The following is a 22142-nucleotide window of genomic DNA, read 5'->3' on the forward strand; positions in this document are numbered from 1 at the left end:
GAGCACCGATGCCATCGAGTGCCAGAGCCAGTCGGGGGGGTCATGTCAGGGGGGCTCCCCAAAACAGAGCAGCTCCTTTGCAGCCCCCACCCCACAGCGTTGGGGACGATGCTTTGATGGCTTTATTAAAGAGGTGACATGGAGGGGTGGCCTCCCCTCGGGTGCCACATCAGGGTTTGCCCGCTGCCGGCCCCTTGCCCCCGGGTTTGCCCGCTGCTAGCCCCTTGCCCCCGGGTTTGCCCGCTGCTGGCCGCTCGCCCCTGGGTTTGCCCGCTGCCGGCCGCTCGCCCCCGGGTTTGCCCGCTGCTGGCCGCTCGTGCCCAGGTTTGCCTGCTGCCAGCCGCTCGCCCCCGGGTTTGCCCGCTGCCGGCCGCTCATGCCCAGGTTTGCCCGCTGCTGGCCCCTCGCCCCCGGGTTTGCCCGCTGCTGGCCCCTCGCCCCCGGGTTTGCCCGCTGCTGGCCGCTCGCCCCCACCGAAGTGCAAGTTCTGGATGGGGTTGATGAGCTTCATGGCCAAGTAACCCTGCGAGGAGGGAGAGAAGGGAGCTCAGGGGGGGCTGCGCAGCCATTGAGGGGGGATTTGGGGACACGTGTCCCCCCGCGCTCACCGGGGCGGCGTAGAGGAAGGCGAGGACCAGGGCGATGAGCAGGAACAAGGCCAGCGCCAGGCTGATGCGGCCGCGGTGTTGCCTCCAGAGCCCGTAGTGCAGCCCCCGCAGCGGTGCCTGCAGCCACAGGAACGACCACTCCGGCCTCCTGCGGGTGACACCCGGCTCAGACACCCCGTGTCCCCCTCCCTGTCACCCCCCCTGTGCACCCCGGGGACTCACACAGGGGGTGGGAGCGTCGGGTACATGTTGGGCTCCTCCCGGCCCTTCCCTGCCGGCCGCTCTTCCGCCTCCTTCGCTGTCAGCACCTCCAGGCTCAGCTCCAGCTTACCCTGGGGGGACACGGGGTGCACGATGTGTCCCCCCACAGTGTCCCTGTCCCCCACTATCCCCGTGTCCCCCCGCGACCTACCGAGAGGCGCCGCTTGCCGCCCTCCTGCACCGTGCAGGGCCACCACCCCCTTGCCTGTCTCTGCCGAAAAAGGGAGAGGCGGGAGGGGACCCGCGTCCCCTGCCAGGACCAGGAGCAGGGACAGGGGCAGAGCCAGGGGCAGGGGCTTCGGGGGGTCCCCTGGAGCATTGGGGTGCAGTCCTGGGGGCACTGGGCTGGCCGGGGCAGCCTGGTGAGCTCCAGCTCCAGGACACCTGCGGGGAGAAAAACAAGGTGGGGGCAGCTTCCCATTACTGGTGGGTGCTCCCTGTCACCCCTGGGTGCTCCCCGTCACCCCTGGGTGTCCCCTGGGGGTGTCCCCCACCCTGCCAGGTGACACTGGGGGTCTCACCCAAAAAATCATCCGCCGAAAACTTGTCGTTGTCCCACACTTGGAGGATGAGCTTGGGGGGCACCTTCAGCACCGTCTCATCCAGGCTCCAGAAATGTTCCTGCAGTGGTGAGGAGGGGGAAAAGGGAGGTGTCACGCTTGTCCCCTCTGTCCCCACCCCAGCACCCCCCAGCCCAGGGTGCCCCTCGCCTTGCGGGGCAGGATGCAGAGCTGCTCGGCCGCCAGGTACTCGAAGGAGAAGACGAAACGCCAGTTGAAGCTGCCGTCGCCTTGCAGCGAGCGATAGTGCACGTCCGTCCTCTGCCGCTGCTCTTCCAGCCCGTCCAGCCACCTGTGGTGCCACCAGGATGGAGGGGATGCTGCCATCACCCTTGTCCCCAACCCCGCTGTCACCTCCCCCGGGGTCTCGGCTCACCCGGTGACGTAGATGTCACTCATCCGCTGCCCCGCCAGGTTGACGTCCCTCAGGTCCACGTCCTGCGTGTTCCACACCACGCAGCGCAGCTCGTACCTCGGGGAGGGGACAAGGACGTGGCACCTTCTCCCTTGGGGTGTCCCCGTCCCACCCCTGGGGTCCGGCTGGGTGCTCACCTCTGGGGCTTGCGGGGGGTGATGTCCACGGGGGGGCCGGGGGGCCCGAGGCTGGTGGGGAAGATGTCCACCCACATCTGCACCTTGCCCTGCGCGGTGGGACGCTGAGAATGGTGTCCCTCCGTCCCCCTGCCAGCGTCCTCCCCTGTCCCTGTGTGTCCCCATCACCCCTGGGACCCCATCACCCCCTGCCCCAGCATCTCTCCCTGCCGTGGGGTCCCCGTCACTGCAGGGTCCCCGTTACCCCCCCAGCATCCACCCTTGTCACCCCAGGGTCCCCGTCACCCACCCCCAGGTTCCCTGTCACCCCAGGGTCCCCTGTGTCCCTCCCTGCCCTGGGGTCCCCATCACCACAGGGTCCCCATCGCCCCAGCGTCCCTCCCTGGCCATGTCCTCATCATCCTGCTGTCCTTGTCACCCCAGGGTCCCAGTTGAGTCTCCATCACCCCCCCCATCATCCCTCCCTGTCCTGGAGTCCCCATCACCCTGAGGTCCCCATCACCCACCCTTGGGGTCCCTGTCACCCCAAGGTCCCTGGCATCCCCTTATACCCCGAAGTCCTTGTCACCCTGGGGTCCCTGGCATCCCCCTGGCATCCCCTACACCCCAAGGTCCCCATCACCCACCCCTGGGCTCCCTGTCACCCCTGCTGTCCCCTGGCATCCCCTGATACCCAGTGTCCCCCTGAGGTCCCTCCCTGGCCACATCCCTGTCCCCCCAGGGTCTCCATCACCCTCTCCCTGTCCCCCCCCCACCGCAGGGTGCCCCAGCCCCACCTGCTCCAGCCCGGGCTGGGTGCTGATGTAGAGGGTGCGGGTCTCGAGGTGCTCGGGGACGAGGTGACAGGCGTGCAGCACGTGCAGGGCCAGGCGCTCGCGGGGTGGCCCGGGGTGCTGGTGCGTGGGGGGGCCCCTCTCTGCAAGGCCAGACCCTCGCACCCAGGGGACAGGATTGGGGTCCCCCCCGCGCCCCCACCCAGACCCCCACCTACCGAAGTGGCCGAGGAGGAAGGTTTGGTCCCCGAAGGTGACGGCGGTGCCATCGGCGCTGAACTCGGGGGCTGGCAGCCCCCGGGCGCGGGCAAAGTGCTCCAGGGCCTGGCTGGGGGGCACCTGGTCCCTCCAGCACCCAGGGCCAGTGCTGCGGGGACAGCGGGTGGGCTGGGGGTGGCGGCGTCACCCCTCCTGGGTGTCCCCTCCCTGGCCATCGCCCCCGTCACCCTGTGCCTGTCCCTGTGCCCACCCCATCCCCCTGTGCCCACCCTATCCCCATCTCCGTGTGCCCAACCCTGTCCCCAGCCCTGTCCCCATCTGGTGCCCATCGCTCTGTGCCACCCCTGTTCCCCTGTGCCCATCCCTGTCCCCATCCTGTCCCCGTCCCCCTGTGTCATCCCCATTCCCCCATGCCCTCTCCCTCCCCGTCCTCCTATGCCCACCCTATCCCCACCTCCTTGTGCCCACACTTGTGCCCTCTCCCTCCCCATCCCCTTGTGCCCATCCCCATCCCCCTGTGCCCATTCCTGTCCCCATTTCTGTCCCTATCATGTCCCCATCACCCTATGCCCACCCTATCCCCCTGTCCCCATCTGGTGCCCATCACTCTGTGCCACCCCTGTTCCCATGCCCATCCCCATCCCCCTGTGCCCACCCCTGTGCCCTCTCCCTCCCCATCACCCTGTGCCCACCACCCTGTGCCCACCCCTGTCCCCATCTCATCCCCATCCCCGTGCCCACTCCTGGGCTCAGGACCCTGCACCCCGATGCCCCCAGCCCCCCAAGGAGGGCGGCACCCACATGCGGTAGAGGGTGGGCAGCCCGCAGTGGGCGCGGAAGCGGGAGAGCAGGCGGTTCTCCAGGTCGATGGTGGTGGTGCCGATCTCCTGGTCGGGTGGCACCAGGTCATAGTCCACCAGCGAGATCCGCAGGTCCTTCTCCAGTGGGATGGTGCCCGTCAGCTCGAACAGCCTGGCAGCGTGGGTGCCATCAGCCCCGGGGGCACGCCGGCGGGGGGGCTGGCACCCACTGGCACGGGGAGTGGGGACCCGTAGGTGTGAGGAGCTGCTGGCACGGGGGCTTGGTGGCATGGGAAATGGGGCACCTGGTGGCATGGGGACCCACCAGCGTGGGGAATGGGGCACCTGGTGGCACGGGGACATGGTGGCATGAGGAATGGGGCACCTGGTGGCATGGGGAATGGGGAACCTGATGGCATGGGGACATGGTGGCATGGGAAATGGGGCATCTGGTGGCACAGGGACCCTCCAGCATGGGGAATGGGGACATGGTGGCACAGGGACCTGCTGTCATGGAGAAGGGGGACCTGGTGGCACAGGGACCCTCTAGCACAAGGCATGGGGCCCTGGTGACATGGCGGATCCAGTGGCATGGTGACCCAGTGGCATAAGGACGTGGTGGCACAGGGACAGGTTGGCATGGGGACTTGCTGACGTGGGGAACGGGGCCCCACCAACCCCCTGGGCGCCTCCTCTCAGTGCCAGCCCCCCCAGCCTGGTGCCACCCAGGGGTGACAGTGCCACCGGGGCCACCCGCCCTGGCATTACCTGCCGAAAACGGGCTCCAGGGTGTTGGGCACGTACTGGTCCCGCTGGCCCAGCGTGTTCGTCCCCAGCGAGACACGGATGTAGGGGTCACACTGGCAGCAGGGAGGGGACCGTCAGGGTGGCATGGGGCGGGGGGAGAGGACAGGGGTGCCCAGCACCCATGGGTGGCCTTACCAGCCCGTTCCTGTCGCGGGGGGGGCAGGTCGAAGGCCCGGACGATGTAGACCCTCACGAGGCACTTTTGGGGTTGGCTGGGGGGCAGCTCCTGGAAGTGCCGCGGCGGCGGGGACGCGCCGGGGTCCTCGGGCAGGGGGTAGATACAGAAGAGCCCCTGCGAGAGCCGCCCGGCCGTGCACCCCGGGGTGCCCCCGCCCCGGCTCCGGGGGTGGGTCCCATGGGGCTCTCACCCACCTTGAACTCGCCCATGGGCACGGGGTTGTCCCCCGCCACGGGGTGAACCCCCGGCCGGTAGAGAGGGAAGGTCTGGCAGAAATCCTGCAGCCCCTCGAACTCGGGCACCGCCTCCAGCTCGCAGCTGTAGATCTGGGGAGGTGTCCCCGTCCTCGTCCTTGTCCCCATTCCCGGCCCCGTTCCTGTCCCCTTCCCCAGCTCGGTGCTTCTCCCCATCCCTGTCCCCATCTTCATCCTTGTCCCCATCCCATCTTCAGCCCCATCCTTGTCCCCATCCCCTTGTCCCCATCCCCTTGTCCCCATCCCATCTTCAGCCCCATCACCTTGTCCCCATCCCACCTTCAGCCCCATCCTTGTCCCCATCCCATCTCCAACCCCATCCTTGTCCCCATCCCACCTTCAGCCCCATCCCCTTGTCCCCATCCCATCTTCAGCCCCATCCTTGTCCCCATCCCCTTGTCCCCATCCCCTTGTCCCCATCCCATCTTCAGCCCCATTCATGTCCCCATCCTGTCCCATCCCTGCTCCTGTCCCCGTCCCCACCCATGTCCCCTGTCCCCTGCTCCATGTCCCAGGCTCCGTCTCACCTTCAGTCTGTCCCTGTTTGTCCCCCGCCGGCTCTTTGCCTTGTCCCCCATGGCCGCGTAGAATTTGCTCCACCAGTCGTCGTCCTCCTCATCTTCATCCTCCTCCTCCTCCTCCTCCTCCTCCTCCTCCTCCTTCTCCTCCGCAGCCTGATGGGGAGCAGGGTGAGGTGGGGACAGGTGGCCCTGGTGGCCTTGATGGCCCCGGTGGCCCCGTTCCTGTGCCCACCTTGTCCACAGCCCTCTTCCTGAGGATGATCCAGGGCAGTAGCTGCAGGGAGCAAAGGAGACTGTTGGGGAAACTGAGGCACGGGGCCGGGCACGCCGGCGGCCGGCAGTGCTGAGGGGGGTGCTGAGGGTGCGGGGGACTTACCCAAGCTAGTCTGCTCCGGGGAGCGGCTGCGGGGAGGAGAGGGGCAAGTAAAGTGTCCCGAGGTGGGCAGGGACGGGGCAGGATGGGGCAGGGTTGGGGCAGGGTTGGGGCAGGGGCAGGGATGGGGCAGGGAGTACCAGGGATGGGGCAGGAATGGGGCAGGGGGTCCAGGGATGGGGCAGGAGGTGGCAGGGACGGGCAGAGATGGGGCAGAGGTGGGACAGGGGGTACCAGGGATGGGGCAGGGGCAGGGATGGGGCAGGAATGGGGCAGGAATGGGGCAGGGGGTACCAGGGATGGGGCAGAGGGTGCCAGGGATGGGGCAGAGGGTATCAGGGATGGGGCAGAGATGGGGCAGGGGGTAGCGGGGATGGGGCAGGAGGTGCCAGGTATGGGGCAGGGCTGGGGCAGGGGGTACCAGGGATGGGGCAGGAACAGGCAAGGATGGGGCAGAAGGTATCAAGGATGGGGCAGGGATGGGCAGGGGGTACCAGGGATGGGGCAGAGATGGATCAAGAGGTACGAGGGATGGGCAGGGGGTAGCAGGGATGGGGCAGGGATGGGGCAGGGGGTAGGAGGGCTCGTACCGGCGGCAGGCGGGGGGGTCCTGGGTCTGGGGGGCTGCTCCTGGCGGGGGGGCCGGCAGCAGAACCGCCGCAGCCCCCGCACGCAGGCCTGGCCCACCTCGGGCCAGTACCCGAAGTCCCGCGTGTCCAGCACCCGCAGCCGGATGGGGGGCACGTACTCCTCCGCCGCCGGCAGCAGCTGGGGCCGAGCCGTGTGTCACCCGGGGTGCTGGCGGCAGCACCCATGGGTGGGCTGCCCCCCCCTCCCCTTACCCCCCCCAGTCTCACCAGCGGCAGCAGGAAGGTGTTGATGGGGAAGTTGGGGTTGGTGGCGAGGTGGGCGATGGGGGGGGTGCGCAGCGTCCGGCCCCCGCACTGCACCTCCAGGCTGGGCGCCCGCACGGCCCCCCGCAGCCCCCGCAGCCCCCACGCCAGCACCTGCGGGGCACCCAGCGCCTGTCACCCCCCCCGGAGTGCCCTGGGTGCCCAGGGGTCACCTCGAGCAGGATGGGTGCCCGGGGGGGTGCTGAAGGTGCTCATCCCTGTCCCTGTCGCCATCTCCAACCCCACCCTGTCCTCATCTTGCCTGTGTCCCTCTGTCCCTGTCCCCATCTCCGTCCCTGTCCTTGTCCCCATCCCATCTCCATCCCCTCCTTCATCCCTGTCCCCATCCCTGTCCCCAGCCTGTTCCCCTCCCAATCTCTGTCCCAGTCCTCGTCCCCAATCCACCTTCATCCTTGTCCCCATCCCTGTCCTATCACTGTCCCCATCCCATCCCTGTCCCCATTCCTGTCCCCGTCCCTGTCCTATCCCTGTCCTATCCCTGTCCCCATCCCTTTCCCCACCCCATCCTTGTCCCTGTCCCCACCCAGACCTTGTCCATCCTGTCTTCATCCCTGTTCCAATCCCTGTCCCTGTCCCCAGCCACCCCTGTCCCCTTCCCTCTCCCTGTCCCCATCCCTCTCCCTGTCCCTGTCCCCATCCCTCTCCCTGTCCTTGTCCCCATCCCTGTCCCCAGCCTCTTCCCCTCCCAATCTCCATCTCAGACCTTGTCCCCAATCCACCTTCTTCCTTGTCCCCATCCCTGCCCCATCCCTGTCCCCATCCCATCCCTGTCCTTGTCCCCGTGTCCCCCCCCGGGGTCCCCCGCTCTCACCTCCAGTGCCACCAGCCGCAGGAGGGGCCGGATGCTCAGGGGGACGCTGAAGACCCCCTGCCTCCACGGCGGGGTGCTGACCTGCGCCAGGGACCCGTCCTGCCGGGGCGGAGGGGACACCACGATGACAATGGCACCCCAGGGGCGCTCCCCGTGCCCCCCCTGCCCCCAGCCCCTCACCTCGGCGTCGTGCAGCAGCTCGAAGGCCGCCAGCAGCTCCCCGGCCGCCCCCCACGGCCCCCGCAGGGGGTAACGTTGAAGCTGGGGTGGCCACCGGCGCCCCACGTCCAGCCAAACGTCTGGGGAGCACACGCACCTCCCCAGGAAGCCACCGGCACCCTGCAAGGCATCGCTTGGGTGCGGGTCCTCCCCCCCACCCATGGGTGCTCCCCCCCCACCCATGGGTGCTGTACCCCTCTGTCCTGGTCGAAGACCTCCACCACGACGACGGGGGGCTCGTCCCGGACCCCCCGGGGGTCCCCGTAGAGCAGCACCCGGTGAAAGAGCAGCGTCTGGTCCCAGAGGGGGTCCAGGGTGCCGGGCAGCACCCGCGTGCGCTGGCTGACGTAGGCGAAGGAGACGTGGGCGACGGGGTCTGGGTGAGAGCGGTGTGTCAGTGCCTCGGGGTGGGGGGACATGGGGGGGACATGGGGGGGATATGGGGGGACATGGAGGGGACATGGGGGGGACATGGGGGGGACATGGGGGGGACATGGAGGGGAGATGGAGGGGATATGGGGGGGACATGGAGGGGACATGGGGGGGACATGGAGGGGATATGGAGGGGACATGGAGGGGAGATGGAGGGGATATGGGGGGGACATGGGGGGGACATGGGGGGGACATGGAGGGGAGATGGAGGGGATATGGGGGGGACATGGAGGGGACATGGGGGGGACATGGAGGGGATATGGAGGGGACATGGAGGGGAGATGGAGGGGATATGGGGGGGACATGGGGGGGACATGGGGGGGACATGGAGGGGGGACATGGAGGGGACATGGGGGGGAAATAGAGGGGACATGGAGGAGATGTGGAGGGGACATGGAGGGAACATGATGGGGACATGGAGGGGATATGGAGGGGATATGGAGGGGACATGGAGGAGTTACAGAGGGGACACAAAGGGGACACGGAGCAGACACAGATGGGACATGGAGGGGAAGTGAGGGGACATGAAGGGGACACAGAGGGCATGTGGAGGGGACATGGGGGGGATGTGAAGGGTTCATGGCTGGGACACTCCGGGGGGCTCAGGGGCCGGGGGGTCCCACCTGCGGTGGCCTTGGCGCAGCAGGGTCGCAGCTCCAGCGCCTGGAAGATGTAGCAGCGGAGCTGGAAGTAGTTGGACTCTGCGGGAGAGGAGGGGGCTGGCAGGGGGCACCGGGACCACCCCCCAGCTCTGTCCCTGTCCCTGTCCCCCCGCCCCGCCGCATGCCCCCGGGGCTCACCCTGGAAGGTGCAGAGGATGAAGGGCAGGGGCTGCTGGGGGGGTGGCCGGGTCGAGCCCCCCGCCTGCCGCTTGGCCAGGTCCTCCTTGCCCGCGTCCTCGGCGCCCTGCGGTGGGGTGGGGTGGGCTGTGGGGTGGGGGGTCCCCTTGGCCCTGCTGGGCTCCCACCCTGCAGCCCACTGGCCCATGGCCAACTTCCCCAGCACCCCTCCTGCTCCCCATCCCTCCCTCTACTTCCATCCCTCCATCTCTCCACCCCTACATCTCGCTCCATCTCCCCCTCCCTCCATCTCTCCATCTCCCCATCCATTCCCCCATCCCATCCCTTCATCTCCCCATCCCTCCATCATCCCCTCCATCCCCCTCCCTCCACCCCTTCATCTCCCCATCCCACCCCTCCATCTCCCCATCCCTCCCTCCATCTCCCCCTCTCCCCATCCCATCTCCCCATCCCTCCCTCCATCCCTTCCTCCTTCCATCTCACCATCCATCCCTCCCCACCACCCTCCCTCCATCCCTCCATCTCCCCATCCCATCCCTCCATCCCTCTGTCCCTCCATCTCCTTCCATCCCTCCCTCCATCTCCCCATCCCTCCTTCCATCCATCCATCTCCCCATCCCTTCATCTCCCTCCCTCCCTCCCTTCACCTCTCCATCTCCCCATCCATCCCTCCATTCCTCCATCCCTCTCTCCATCCCTCCATCTCCCTTCCTCCATCCCTCCCTCCTTCCATGTCCCAATCCATCCCTCCCCACCACCCTCCCTCTATCTCCCCATCCCTCCCCACCACCCTCCCTCCATCCCACCCCCCACCCTCCTACCTGGGAGCCCTCCAGGAGGAAGAAGGGTGCCACAGGCGGGGGCTGCGCGGGCACCATGCCCCGCTGCCAGCACCGCCGCCGGCACATGTCGCCCGCCCGGGGCTGCAGGTGGAAGCGGGAGCCCCAGAAGGACCCGTACTCCCAGGCCTTGGCCGCTGTCGCCTCCTCGGGACGCTGCTGTGGGGACACAGAGGGGACAGCGGGGCAGGGGACAGCGTGGGGTGGCACAAGGGATGGACAGGGCTGCTCACACCAGGGCACTGGTGGGCTGAGTCCTGTCCCTGCCACCCTGTCCCTGCCACCACATCCTGCCACCCCCAGCCCTGCAATCCCATCCCTGCCACCCCTGTCCCAGCCACCCTGTCCCTGCCACCCCGTCCCTGCCACCCCATCCCTGTCACCCCAATTTCTGTCATCCCATCCCTGCCACCCATCACCCTTTCCACCCCATCCCTGTCGCCCCTGTCCCTGCCACCTCCATCCCTGCCGCCCCATCCTTACTGTCCCCATCCCTGCCACCCTCATCCTGCCACCCTTGTCCCTGTCACCCCATCCCTGCCATCCTATCCATGCCACCCCATCCCTACTGTCCCCATCACTACCATCCCCATCCTGCCACCCCCATCCCAGTCACCCCTGTCCCTGCCACCTCCATCCCTGCCACCCCACCCCTGCCACCCCGTCCCTTTCACCCCATCCCTGCCGCCCCATCCCTGCCACCCCAATTCCTGTCACCCCATCCCTGCCACCCATGTCACCCTGTCCCTGCCACCCCCATCCTTTTCACCCCATCCCTGCCACCTCCATCCCTGCCACCCCCATCCTGCCACCCTCATCCCTGTCACCCCTCCCCACCTCCCCAGCCAGCTGGAGGAAGGTGGCCATGTCCTGCTCCTGCCCCTCTTCACTGGGGTCCCTGTGGCGGGTGCGCAGCCAGCGCCGGCGCCGGTGCGTGTGGTAGGTCTTCTCGGTGGCGTGCCACGCCGGCGGGGGGGTGCCGGGGGCCGCGCTCGCCCCGTACTCCCAACCTGCGGCACCCAAGGTGTCACCCCCCCCGCCACGCACCCACGGGGTACCCGGTGGGGACACCCACTCACCGGCCTCATCCACGGCCCCTGTCTCGTCCACCCGCCAGCCGTCGGTGACGTGCCAACCTTGGGGACACGCCACCTCCTCCTTGGGTGGCACCGCCACGCCGCTCTGCCAAACCAAGCGAGAGCTGAGCCCTGACGCGCTCGTGTCACCTCCCCAACGTCCCCCCCATGCCGTCCCCTGCTCACGGCGTCGGTGCTGGCCACGGCGGCCGGTCCCCACTCCCCGTCGAGCCGCCGGCTCTCGTTCTCGTACACGTCCTCCAGCACCTCGCCCACGTTGGTCTCCGTGTCCAGCAGCAGCCTTGGGGACGATGGTGGTGTCACCCTTGAGGTCCCCAAGGGTGTCACCGCCTGCCCCGTGGCACTCACCGCCGCTGGGGCTCCACGGTCCAGGGTCCGTCCCAGCACCAGCCCTTCGGTGGTCGGATCTTGTGGCAGGGGAGCGTGGCTTTGCCCGCGCCGTCGGAGAAGCCTGGGCACCCCAGGAGCACCGGGGGACTCCACGTGCCCAGGCGCTTGGTCTGGTTCTCATACTGGGGTGGGGAGGGGACATAAAGGGTCGAGGGGGGCTCAGGGGCACCCTGGGGTGTCCCCGTCCCCAGCTCCAGGGCTCACCGTCTCGGCGTAGACGCGCAGGGTGCCCTCGAGGTGCCGCCGCAGGTACCCGCTGTCGGCCACGCGGCCCAGCCAGAGCCGGAGCCGGAGCTGGGCACGGGCGTCCCCGGAGCCCTGCGCCCCGCAGCGTGGGTGGGTGTGGGGTGGGGGGGACATGGGGGGGGACATGGAGGGGATATGGTGGGGATATGGAGGGGATATGGGGGGGAAATGGAGGGGACATGGAGGGGACATGGAGGGGACATGGGAGGGGACTTGGAGGGGGACATGGAGGGGATATGGTGGGGATATGGAGGGGGACATGGGGGGGACACGGGGGGGATATGGAGGGGGATATGGAGGGGACATGGAGAAGGTCTAGGAGTGACATGGAGGGAATGTGGAGGGGATATGGAGGGGACATGGTGGGGACACAGAGGGGACATGGGAGGGGTGTGGAGCAGACATGGAGGGACACGGAGGGGATGTGGAGGGGACATGATGGGGACATGGAGGAGTTACAGAGGGGACACAAAGGGGACATGGAGGGGATATGGAGGGGTTATGGAGGGGACACAGAGGGGATGTGGAGGGGACTTGGGGGGGATGTGAATTGTTCATGGATGGGACACAGAGGGGACACGGAGGGGACACGGAGGGGACGCAGGTGCCTACCAGCAGGAAGAGGGTCTGGATGCGGCCGCAGAACCTGCCGCAGGCTCTGGAGCCACTCCGGGAGAACATGAGGTCGGTGGCGGGGACACGGGCACAGGCCACCCGCCGCTCCCCCCGCAACAGCCACAGCAGCACGTCGGGGACACCGGCCTGCGGCTGCGGGGACAGAGAGAGAGAGAGACCAGCGGGCTGAGACCGGCCACAACTCACCACAGCGATGACCCCCCCGGAGCCCTGCTCCTCACCTCCACGGCCAGCGCGGTGACACGGCCCAGCCAGCCCTCGGCCACCGGCAGCAGCGTGTCCCAGCTGCCCTTGGGGGCCACGGCCGCCACCATGGCCACCACGTGCCGCAGGAGGTGCAGGCGGGCGGCCCGCAGGTGGGCGTCCAGCGGCGTCGGGGTGGGCTGCGCCTCCAGCAAGGGCAGCGCCCTCCTGCAAGCACCCCTCCCAAAATGCCCCATTTCCCCCAAAATGCCCCACTTTCCCCCCAAAATGCTTTGTTCCCCCCCCAAATTCCCCGTTCCCCCCCCCAATACCCCATTTCCCCCACAAAACACAGTTTATCCCCCAAAATGTCCTATTGCCCCTAAAATGCCCCATTTTGACCCCAATTGCCCCATTCCCCCCCCAAATGTTTCATTCCCTCCCAATAGTCCCATTTTCACCCCAAATGTCCCATTGTCCTCTAAAATTCCTCATTTTCCCCTCAATTGTCCCCTTTTCCCCTCCAAATACCCCATTTCCCCCCAAATGCCCCATTTCCCTCCCAAATGCCCCATTTCCCTCCCAAATACCCCATTCCCCCCCCAAATCATCCCATTTTCCCCTGAAATACCCCATTTCCCCTCCCAAATATCCTGCTTTCCCCCCAAATACCCCATTCCCCCCAAATACCCCATTCCCCCCAAGTACCCCCATTCCCCCCAAATACCCCATTTACCCCCAAATACCCCCATTCCCCCCAAATACCCCCTCCCCCCAGTACCCCATTCCCCCACAAATACCCCCATTCCCCCCAACACCCCATTTACCCCCCACATACCCCATTCCCCCCCAAATGCCCCCACTCCCCCCAACACCCCACTCACCCCCAACACCCCTTTTATCCCCCAATGCCCCCATTCCCCCCAATACCCCATTTACCCCCAAATACCCCCATTCCCCCCAAATACCCCCATTACCCCAATACCCCCACTCCCCCCAACACCCCACTGACCCCCAACACCCCATTTACCCCCCAATGCCCCCATTCCCCCCAATACCCCATTTCCTCCTCAAATCCCCCATTCCCCCCCATCAGCTCACCAGGCCCAGGGGTCCCCCCCAGCACCCACCCCTTTGCCCCCCCACCCCGCTCACCTGCAGTCCCGCACCAGCTGCCGCAGCAGCCTCCTGCCCACGTCCCCTCGGGCGTCCCCACGGGCTCCCCGCAGCTTCGCCACGTTCTTCTCCTACAACGATGTCCCCAAACCATCCCGACCAGTGACACCCCCACCCCACGCCACCCCCCACCGCGTCACCCATGGGTGCTCACCAGCCGCCGGCACATGCTACGTAGGAGGTTTAGGGCATCCCAACGGTGACTGGCGTCTTCCCAGGACGAGGTGACAGCGGCCACCGGCTTGTCACCGTACCACGGCAGGTAGTGGTAGCGGTTACCTGTACCCAGGGGCCACTGAGCATCCCACGGGGCCACCCTCGTGTCCCTGTCCCCACCCCGCCACCCCGCTCACCGTCGAAGAGGGGACAAGCGTGCGGGGTGACGGAGGAGGTGGGCTTGCAGGTGACATCGCCCGTGTCCCCGTAGTGGCCCAGGCTGAGCTCGAAGCGCAGGAGCTCGGGGCCCGCTGGCACCATGGTGGCCGAATAAAAGACCCCGCAGAGCCCGAAGCGGTGGCGCGGCAGGAGGCACTGCGGGAAAAATGGTGACATTGTCCCCAAAATGGGCAAATGGGGCTTAAAAAATTAAAAAAAGAGCCTGAGGGTGACATTGCACCATGTCCTGGTGCCCCTGTGTCACCACATCCCCCTGTCCAGGTGTCCCTATGTCCCCATGTCCGTGTATCCCCATGTCCAGGTGTCCCCATGTCCGTGTGTCCCTGTGTCACTGCAACCCCATGTCCATGTGTCCCTATGTCCCCATGTCTGTGTCCCCATGTACCTGTCCCCACATCTCCATGTCCATGTGTCCCCATGTCTGTGTCCCCATGTCCCTGTGTCACATCTCCATGTCCCTGTGTCCCCATGTCTGTATCCCCATGTCCCTGTGTCACTGCATCCCCATGTCCATGTGTCCCCATGTCCCCACATCTCTGTGTACCCCCCATGTCTGTGTCCCCATGTCCCCGTGTCACCACATCCCCATGTCCATGTGTCCCCGTGTCTGTGTGTCCCCACGTCACCGCATCCCCATGTCTGTGTGTCCCTATGTCCCCATGTCCACGTGTCCCCATGTCCATGTGTCCCCATGTGCCCATGTCACTGCATCCCCATGTCCACGTGTCCCCGTGTCCGTGTGTCCCCATGTCACTACATCCTCATGTCCACATGTCCCCATGCCTCTGTGTCACCGCATCCCCATGTCCCCGTGTTTCCCCATGTGTGTGTGTCCCCACGTCACCGCATCCCCATGCCCACGTGTCCCTATGTCCTCATGTCCCCATGTCTGTATGTCCCCATGTCCATGTGGCCCCATATCCCTGTGCCACCACATCCCCATGTCCGTGTGTCCCCATGTCCCCACCTGCACCCTCGTGACGTCCTTGGGGGCGATGGTGTCTCGCTGGCACCCATCCGGGCTCCTCATGAGGGTGCTGAGCTCCAGCAGCACCCGGCCCCGATAAGCCACCATGGTGCCCTGTGACATAAGGGGGAGCGGGTGGCTGGGTGGGGGGGTGTCCCTGTGTGTCCCCCCAAAAATGGGTGCTGTCCCCACCCCGCTCACGGTGCTGGGCGTCCTGGAAGGATACGGCCGGGGTCCGTAGAAGGGGAGGAAGCTGGGTCCGAAGCAGGGTAAGAACCCGGGGGTCCCCTCTGGGAGCAAGAGAGGGGGTTCAGTGAGGGGGAAGGGGGGGGTCTGGGTGCTGGGGACCCCCCCACCCACCCGAGGGTGGACCCCGCTCACCCTCGAGCTCAGCACCGGCGGAGGAGATGTGGGAGAGGTGGAGGGTGGCGGTGCCCAGGACCTTGCTGCTGCGGGACCTGGCGGTGGGGGGAGTGAAAGGGGTGAGGGGGGGTCCCCCAAAAATGGGGGGGGTCCCCCAAAACGGGGTGAGTCCCCAAAAAGGGGGGGAGTTCCCAAAAATAGGGGGGAATCCCCCAAAACTGGGGGTCCCTCAAAAGCAGATGGGGGTCTCCCAAAACGGTGGTGTCTCCCAAAATGTGGGGATCCCCCAAAATTAGAAGGGGTTCCCCCAAAAACAGGGGGGTGTCGGAGAAACAAGGGAGTCCCCAAAAATGGGGGCAGTCCCCCAAAACAGGGGGAGTCCCCAAAAATGAGAGAGGGTCCCCTAAAACAGGGGGTGTCCCAAAAACAGGGGGAATCCCCAAAAACGGGGGTGTCCCCCAAAACGAGTTGGATCCCAAAAAACAGGGGGTGTCCCCCAAAACGAGTGGGATCCCAAAAACGGAGGGGTCCCCCAAAATGGGGAGGGTCTCTGAAAAATAGGGTGGAGTCCCCAAAATCGGGGGTGTCCCCTAAAACGAGTGGGATCCTAAAAAAAGGGGGGCCCCTAAAACGGGGGGGATCCCCAAAAATGAGATAGGTTCCCCAAAACGGGGGGGGTCTCTGAAAAACAGGGGGGAAACCCCAAAAATGGGGGGGTTCCTCAAATGGGGGGGGTCCCAAAAAAAGAAAGGGGGTCCCTCAAAAGGGGGAGGGTCTCCCAAAAATGGGGGTGATCCCCAAAAACGAGGGGGGATCCCCCAAACCCGGGTGTCCCCTCTCCTCACCCGCTGAGGATGGCCAGTTGGATCTCGTCACATATGGGGGGCAGCTGTGGAGAGCAAAAAATAGGGTGGGGGGTGTTAAAATAGGGGTGCCCCCCCCAATTTTAGGGGTGCCCCCACTTTGGGGTGCAGGACGTGTGCGGGGCGGGGGGCACCTCACCCTCAGCGGGAAGTAGAAGACCTCATTCCACGCCGGGTTGGCGTCGCGGGGCATCACCTTGGTGCAGAGCTGGGGGGGGGGCAAAGACATGAGCACCCCCCCCACCCAAACCCAGCACCCCAGGAAGGATGGGACCCCCGCAACCCACCCTCCCCAGCACCCACCGTCCTCCCGGCGAAGGTGACCCGCACGGATGCCGCCACAAAGCCCCTCTTGCCACCGACTGCGGGGAGACATTGCCGAGGGGGTTCTGCAGGGCAAGGAGAGGTGGGGGGGAGGGGTGTGTGTGTGTTATGGGGGGGGGGTGTTCCCCACATCTACACCCCCCCCTTGCACCCCAAAAAACCCCTCCCTCACCCTGTGGCAGGTCCTCGGCGTGGTACACGCAGAGCTGGAGCGTGGCAGCACACGGCGATAGGTGCAGCAGGTTGGCTTCGATGTCCCCGTCCTTTGCCGGCTCCTCTTGGTCCTTCAAGATGGGGGGGTGGAAAAATGGGGGTGTTGGGTGAGGGGACGGGGACTCAATGTCTTTATAAATGATCTAGACGTAGGGATTGAGTGCACCCTCAGTGAATGTGCAGATGACCCCAAGCTGGGTGGGAGTGTCGACCTGCTGGAAGGTAGGAAGGCCCTACAGAGGGATCTGGACAGGTTGGATTGATGGGCCGAGACCAACGGCGTGAGGTTCAACAAGAACAAGGGCCGGGTCTGACACTTGGGCCACAACAACCCCCTGCAGCGCTACGGGCTGGGGGAAGAGTGGTTAGAAAGAGTCCTGGGGGTGGTGATGGACAGCCGGCTGTACAGGAGCCAGCAGCGTGCCCAGGTGGCCAAGAAGGCCAATGTTGAGGTGCTGGAGCGAGTGCAGAGGAGGGCGACCAAGCTGGTGAAGGGTCTGGAGGGTCTGACCTCCGAGGAACGACTGAGGGAGCTGGGGGTGTTTAGCCTGGAGAAGAGGAGGCTCAGAGGTGACCTTAGTGCAGTCTACAACTACCTGAAGGGAGGTTGTAGGGTCAAGGTTGGCCAGGGGAGGGTCAGGTTGGACATTAGGAAGCATTTCTTGTCAGCAAGGGTCATTAGCCATTGGAAGGGGCTGCCCAGGGAGGCGGTGGAGTCACCATCTCTGGAGGGGTTTAAGACAAGCCTGGACATGGCACTTAGTGCCATGGTCTAGTTGCCATGGTGGTGTCAGAGCAATGGTTGGACTCGATGATCCCAGAGGGCTCTTCCAACCTGGTTGACTCTGTGGCTCTGGACTCACCGGCACGGGCTCGCCGGCGCAGAGCACGGCCAGGCTGACGCGGAGGTACCCCTGGGAGCCGGCGTCGGGGTGCTGGGGGTCCTGAAGGCTCAGCCACTTCCAGCTCAAGCAGCGTCCTGGTGGGAGACCCCGGTGTCACCCTGATGTCACCCCAGTGTCACCCCCCCTGGTGTCACCTCAACCTACCCGGTGCGTGGTAGACGGTGCCGACGTCGAGCTGCGGGGATGGCAAAGGGGGTGAGAGCGGCCGCGGCGGGTGACACCTCGGTCCCCAGCCGCCACCATCCTCACCTGGAAGACGCCGATGACGGCGTCGGCGCGGATGGCCCGTGAGTCCAACACCTGTGACAGCACGGGGACAGGGTGTCAGTGGCCACCCCGCTGTCCCCGCCGGTGCCACCGGTCCCCCCCACCCTGACCTGGATGTGGATGGGCTCCATCACCAGCTGGGCGGGCGTCTGGTGGAAATCTTGGCAAAACACCTAAAAAAGGGGTAAAAATGAGGGGAGGGTGGGGCGAGGGGACACCGACGGGTCCCCGTGTCACCTCCCTGGGGTCACCTCGTTGTAGTAGGGGTTGTTCCCCACGCGGATCCTGGTCCTGAAGCGGTGCTGGCCAATGAGGACCGTCACCACCGGCTTGATGTCGTTGCCCTGGAGCTGGTGGCCCTCGATGACCCTCACGCGGACCTATGGGACAGGCGGTGACGCGGTGGCAGCCAGATGGGATGTCACCCTCGGGTGCCACCGTGCCCATGGGTGCCGTACCTGGAAATCCTCTTTGCTCCCCGCCGGGGGTTTGCCGGGGCGGTGGGGTGGCCCCGGTGACACCGTTGGTGGTGGCACCTGTCCTTGCAGGGGGACCACGGTGTCCCCGGCTGTGCCACGGGGGACGTAGGAGCAGCGGAGGGTGACGGTGCACTGTGAAGGGACAAGTGGCACCCCAGACCGTGCCCGGCGGCACCCTGGGGTGCTGCTGGGTGGGCGCGTGGGTGGGTGCTCACCCCCGTGGGTTGTCCCTGAGGGTCCAGCAGCGGGACGTGGCTGAGGGCCAGTGGCAGCCCGGGGTTGGTCACCAACTGGTCCAGTGACACCATGGCAGCACCCAGGTCCCTGTGGGGACAGGGGGACGCAGTGAGGGTGGCTGTGCCAGGGATGGTCCCCCCTGGGGTGCCCACCCATGGGTGCTACTCACCCCTGGGGCGCCGGCTGGCCCCAGTGCTGCAGGCGCAGGGTCACGGTGGCCGTGGGGTGCAGGGGACGCGTGCCCAGTGGCCATGCCAGCGTCTGGCGGTGGAGGGGAGGTGACAAGAGGTTGGTGGGGTGGCCTGAGTGTCCCCATGCCACCGCGGGCCACCCCGGGGTCACCTCACCTCGTTCCAGGTGGGGCTGCGCTCCTCCGGCACCACCCGGGTGCTCCTGGGGACGCCTGTGGGGAGACGGGACGGAGGGTGGTGGCACATCGGGGTGGGGACATCGGGGTGCAAGGGGACAGCTGGCACTGTCCCCACGCACAGGGACGGCCAGCGCTGTCCCCAGGTGTGGTCGGCACCGTCCCGTGACATGGGGATGCCACCCTGGTGCACCAGGATGGCTGACACCACCGTGTCCCACGGGGATGGCCACCACGGTGTCCCCTCCCTTGTCCCCAGCGGTACCTCGGAAGTGGGCAGACACGTGCACCCCAGGCCCGGAGCCGGTGGCCCAGGGGATGTGGGCGCTGGCCACCAGCAGCCACAGCATGGCCATAAACCTGGGCCACTGAGGTGCTGTCACTGAGGTGCTGTCACCAAGGTGCTGCCACCAAGGTGCCGTCACCATGGCAATGGGATGTGTCCAGAATGGCACCACGGAGGGGACGGGGCAGGGACGCTGCTGGTGGTATGGGTTTGGTGGGTGTCACCGTGTCACTGTGTCCCCGTGTCCCCATGTCCCTGTGTCCCCATGTTCCCGTATCACTGTGTCCATGTGCACCCATGTCCGTGTGTCACGCTGTCCCTGTGTCCCCATGCCCGTGTGTCCCTGTGGCATTGTGCCCATAGGTACCCATGTCTGTGTGTCTCTGTGTCCCCATGTCTGTGTGTCCCTGTGTCCCCATGTCCGTGTGTCCCTATACCTGTTTCTCTCAGTGGCTGTGCGTCCCCCTGACCCATGTGTCCCTATGTCCCTATGTCCATGTGTCCTCATGTCCGTGTGTCCATGTGTCCCCACGTCACCGCATCCCCATGTCCACGTCTCCTTATGTCCCCATATCCACGTGCCCCCGTGTCCATGTGTCCCCATACCTGTTTGTCTCAGTGGCTGTGCGTCCTCTTGACCCATGTGTCCATGTGTCCCCCTGTCACCGCATCCCCATGTCCACGTCTCCTTACGTCCCCATGTCCACGTGCCCCCACGTCTGTGTGTCCCCATGTCCATGTGTCCCCATGTCCCCCTTTCACCACATCCCCATGTCCACGTGTCCCCATGTCCTTGTGTCACCGCATCCCCATGTCCATGTGTCCCCATGTCCCCATGTCTCTATGTACCCCCCAAGTCTATGTCCCCATGTCCGTGCGTCCCCAAGTCCCTGTGTCCGTCCCTATGTCCTCACATCCATGTGTCCCCATGTCCTCGTGTCACCACATCCCCATGTCCGTGGGTCCCTATGTCCCCATGTCTCCATGTACCCCCATGTCTGTGTCCCCACGTCCGTGCGTCCCCATGTCCCCGTGTCTGTCCCTATGTCCTCACATCCACGTGCCCCCATGTCTGTGTGTCCCCATGTCCACGTGTCCCCATGTCCCCTCATCACCGCACCCCCATGTCCATGCGTCCCCATGTCCCCCTGTCACCGCATCCCCATGTCCATGTGTCCCCATGTCTCCATGTACTGCCCCATGTCCATGCGTCCCCATGTCCCTCTCCGTCCCTATGTCCCCACATCCATGTGTCCCCATGTCCTCGTGTCACCACATCCCCATGTCCGTGTGTCCCCATGTCCCCTAATCACCACATCCCCATGTCCACGTCTCCTTACGTCCCCATGTCCACGTGCCCCCACGTCTGTGTGTCCCCATGTCCATGTGTCCCCATGTCCCCCTTTCACCACATCCCCATGTCCACGTGTCCCCATGTCCTCGTGTCACCACATCCCCATGTCCATGTGTCCCCATGTCCCCATGTCTCCATGTACCCCCCATGTCTGTGTCCCCATGTCCGTGCGTCCCCATGTCCCTGTGTCCATCCCTATGTCCTCACATCCACAGGCCCCCTTGCCTGCGTGTCCCCATGTCTGCGTGTCCCCATGTCCATGTGTCCCCATGTCCCCCTGTCACCGCATCCGCATGTCCACGTGTCCCCATGTCCCCCTGTCACCACAACCCCACGTCCACGTGTCCCCATGTCCCCTCATCACTGCAACCCCATGTCCATGTATCCCCATGTCCCCATGTCTCCATGTACCCCCCAAGTCTATGTCTCCATGTCCATGCGTCCCCATGTCCCTGTGTCCGTCCCTATGTCCCCACATCCATGTGTCCCCATGTCCCCCTGTCACCACATCCCCATGTCCGTGTGTCCCCATGTCCCCTCATCACCACATCCCCATGTCCACGTCTCCTTATGTCCCCATGTCCACGTGCCCCCATGTCTGTGTGTCCCCATGTCCATGTGTCCCCATGTCCCCCTTTCACCACATCCCCACGTCCATGTGTCCCCATGTCCCCCTGTCACCACATCCCCATGTCCATGTGTCCCTATGTCCCCATGTCCCCATGTCTCTATGTACCCCCCATGTCTGTGTCCCCATGTCCGTGCATCCCCATGTCCCTGTGTCCGTCCCTATGTCCTCACATCCATGTGTCCCCATGTCCTCGTGTCACCACATCCCCATGTCTGTGGGTCCCTATGTCCCCCTGTCACTGTGCCCCCATGTCTGTGTCCCCACGTCCGTGTGTCCCCATGTCTCTGTGTCCGTCCCTATGTCCTCACATCCACGTGCCCCCATGTCTGTGTGTCCCCATGTCCGTGTGTCCCCATGTCCATGTGTCCCCATGTCCCCCTGTCACCACATCCCCATGTCCATGTGTCCCCATGTCCCCATGTCTCTATGTACCCCCCCATGTCTGTGTGTCCCCGTGTCCACATGTCCCCATGTCCCCCTTTCACCACATCCCCATGTCCACGTGTCCCCATGTCCTCGTGTCACCGCATCCCCATGTCCGTGGGTCCCCATGTCCCCATGTCTCTATGTACCCCCCATGTCTGCGTCCCCATGTCCCTGTGTCTGTCCCTACATCCTCACATCCATGTGTCCCCATGTCCTCGTGTCACCACATCCCCATGTCCGTGGGTCCCTATGTCCCCCTGTCACCGTGCCCCCATGTCTGTGTCCCCATGTCCGTGCATCCCCATGTCCCCTCATCACCGCATCCCCATGTCCATGTGTCCCCGTGTCCCCGTATGGCCCCGCCCACCCACTAAGCCCCGCCCCTCCGCGCGTTGGCCCCGCCCCCGCCAGTTGG

At 65.7% G+C, this 22142-nt stretch overlaps 1 protein-coding gene across 1 annotated transcript; it reads right to left on the bottom strand.

The window, feature by feature from the left end:
* Nucleotides 1-169: 169 nt before the first annotated feature.
* FER1L5 (fer-1 like family member 5) lies at nt 170-19380 on the bottom strand. Its single transcript, XM_068421301.1, is given in 53 exon segments — nt 170-523; nt 609-756; nt 831-940; nt 1021-1253; nt 1391-1490; nt 1580-1721; nt 1806-1901; nt 1982-2070; nt 2758-2897; nt 2973-3121; nt 3775-3945; nt 4542-4633; nt 4716-4739; nt 4741-4872; nt 4953-5084; nt 5540-5686; nt 5766-5807; nt 5910-5935; nt 6497-6674; nt 6764-6913; nt 7632-7730; nt 7812-7892; nt 8045-8226; nt 8906-8983; nt 9083-9188; nt 9904-10080; nt 10759-10931; nt 11001-11103; nt 11184-11298; nt 11367-11530; nt 11613-11726; nt 12267-12422; nt 12512-12701; nt 13629-13720; nt 13804-13928; nt 14003-14180; nt 15013-15126; nt 15214-15302; nt 15394-15470; nt 16221-16264; nt 16378-16446; nt 16542-16600; nt 16735-16846; nt 17639-17754; nt 17825-17855; nt 17930-17980; nt 18058-18120; nt 18199-18327; nt 18406-18558; nt 18642-18750; nt 18833-18924; nt 19011-19066; nt 19296-19380. Coding segments are annotated over 53 exon segments (6237 nt in total).
* Nucleotides 19381-22142: the final 2762 nt, after the last annotated feature.

This window comes from Nyctibius grandis, chromosome 33 (assembly GCF_013368605.1).
Source record: "Nyctibius grandis isolate bNycGra1 chromosome 33, bNycGra1.pri, whole genome shotgun sequence".
In the NCBI taxonomy this organism is placed as follows: Eukaryota; Metazoa; Chordata; class Aves; order Nyctibiiformes; family Nyctibiidae; genus Nyctibius; species Nyctibius grandis.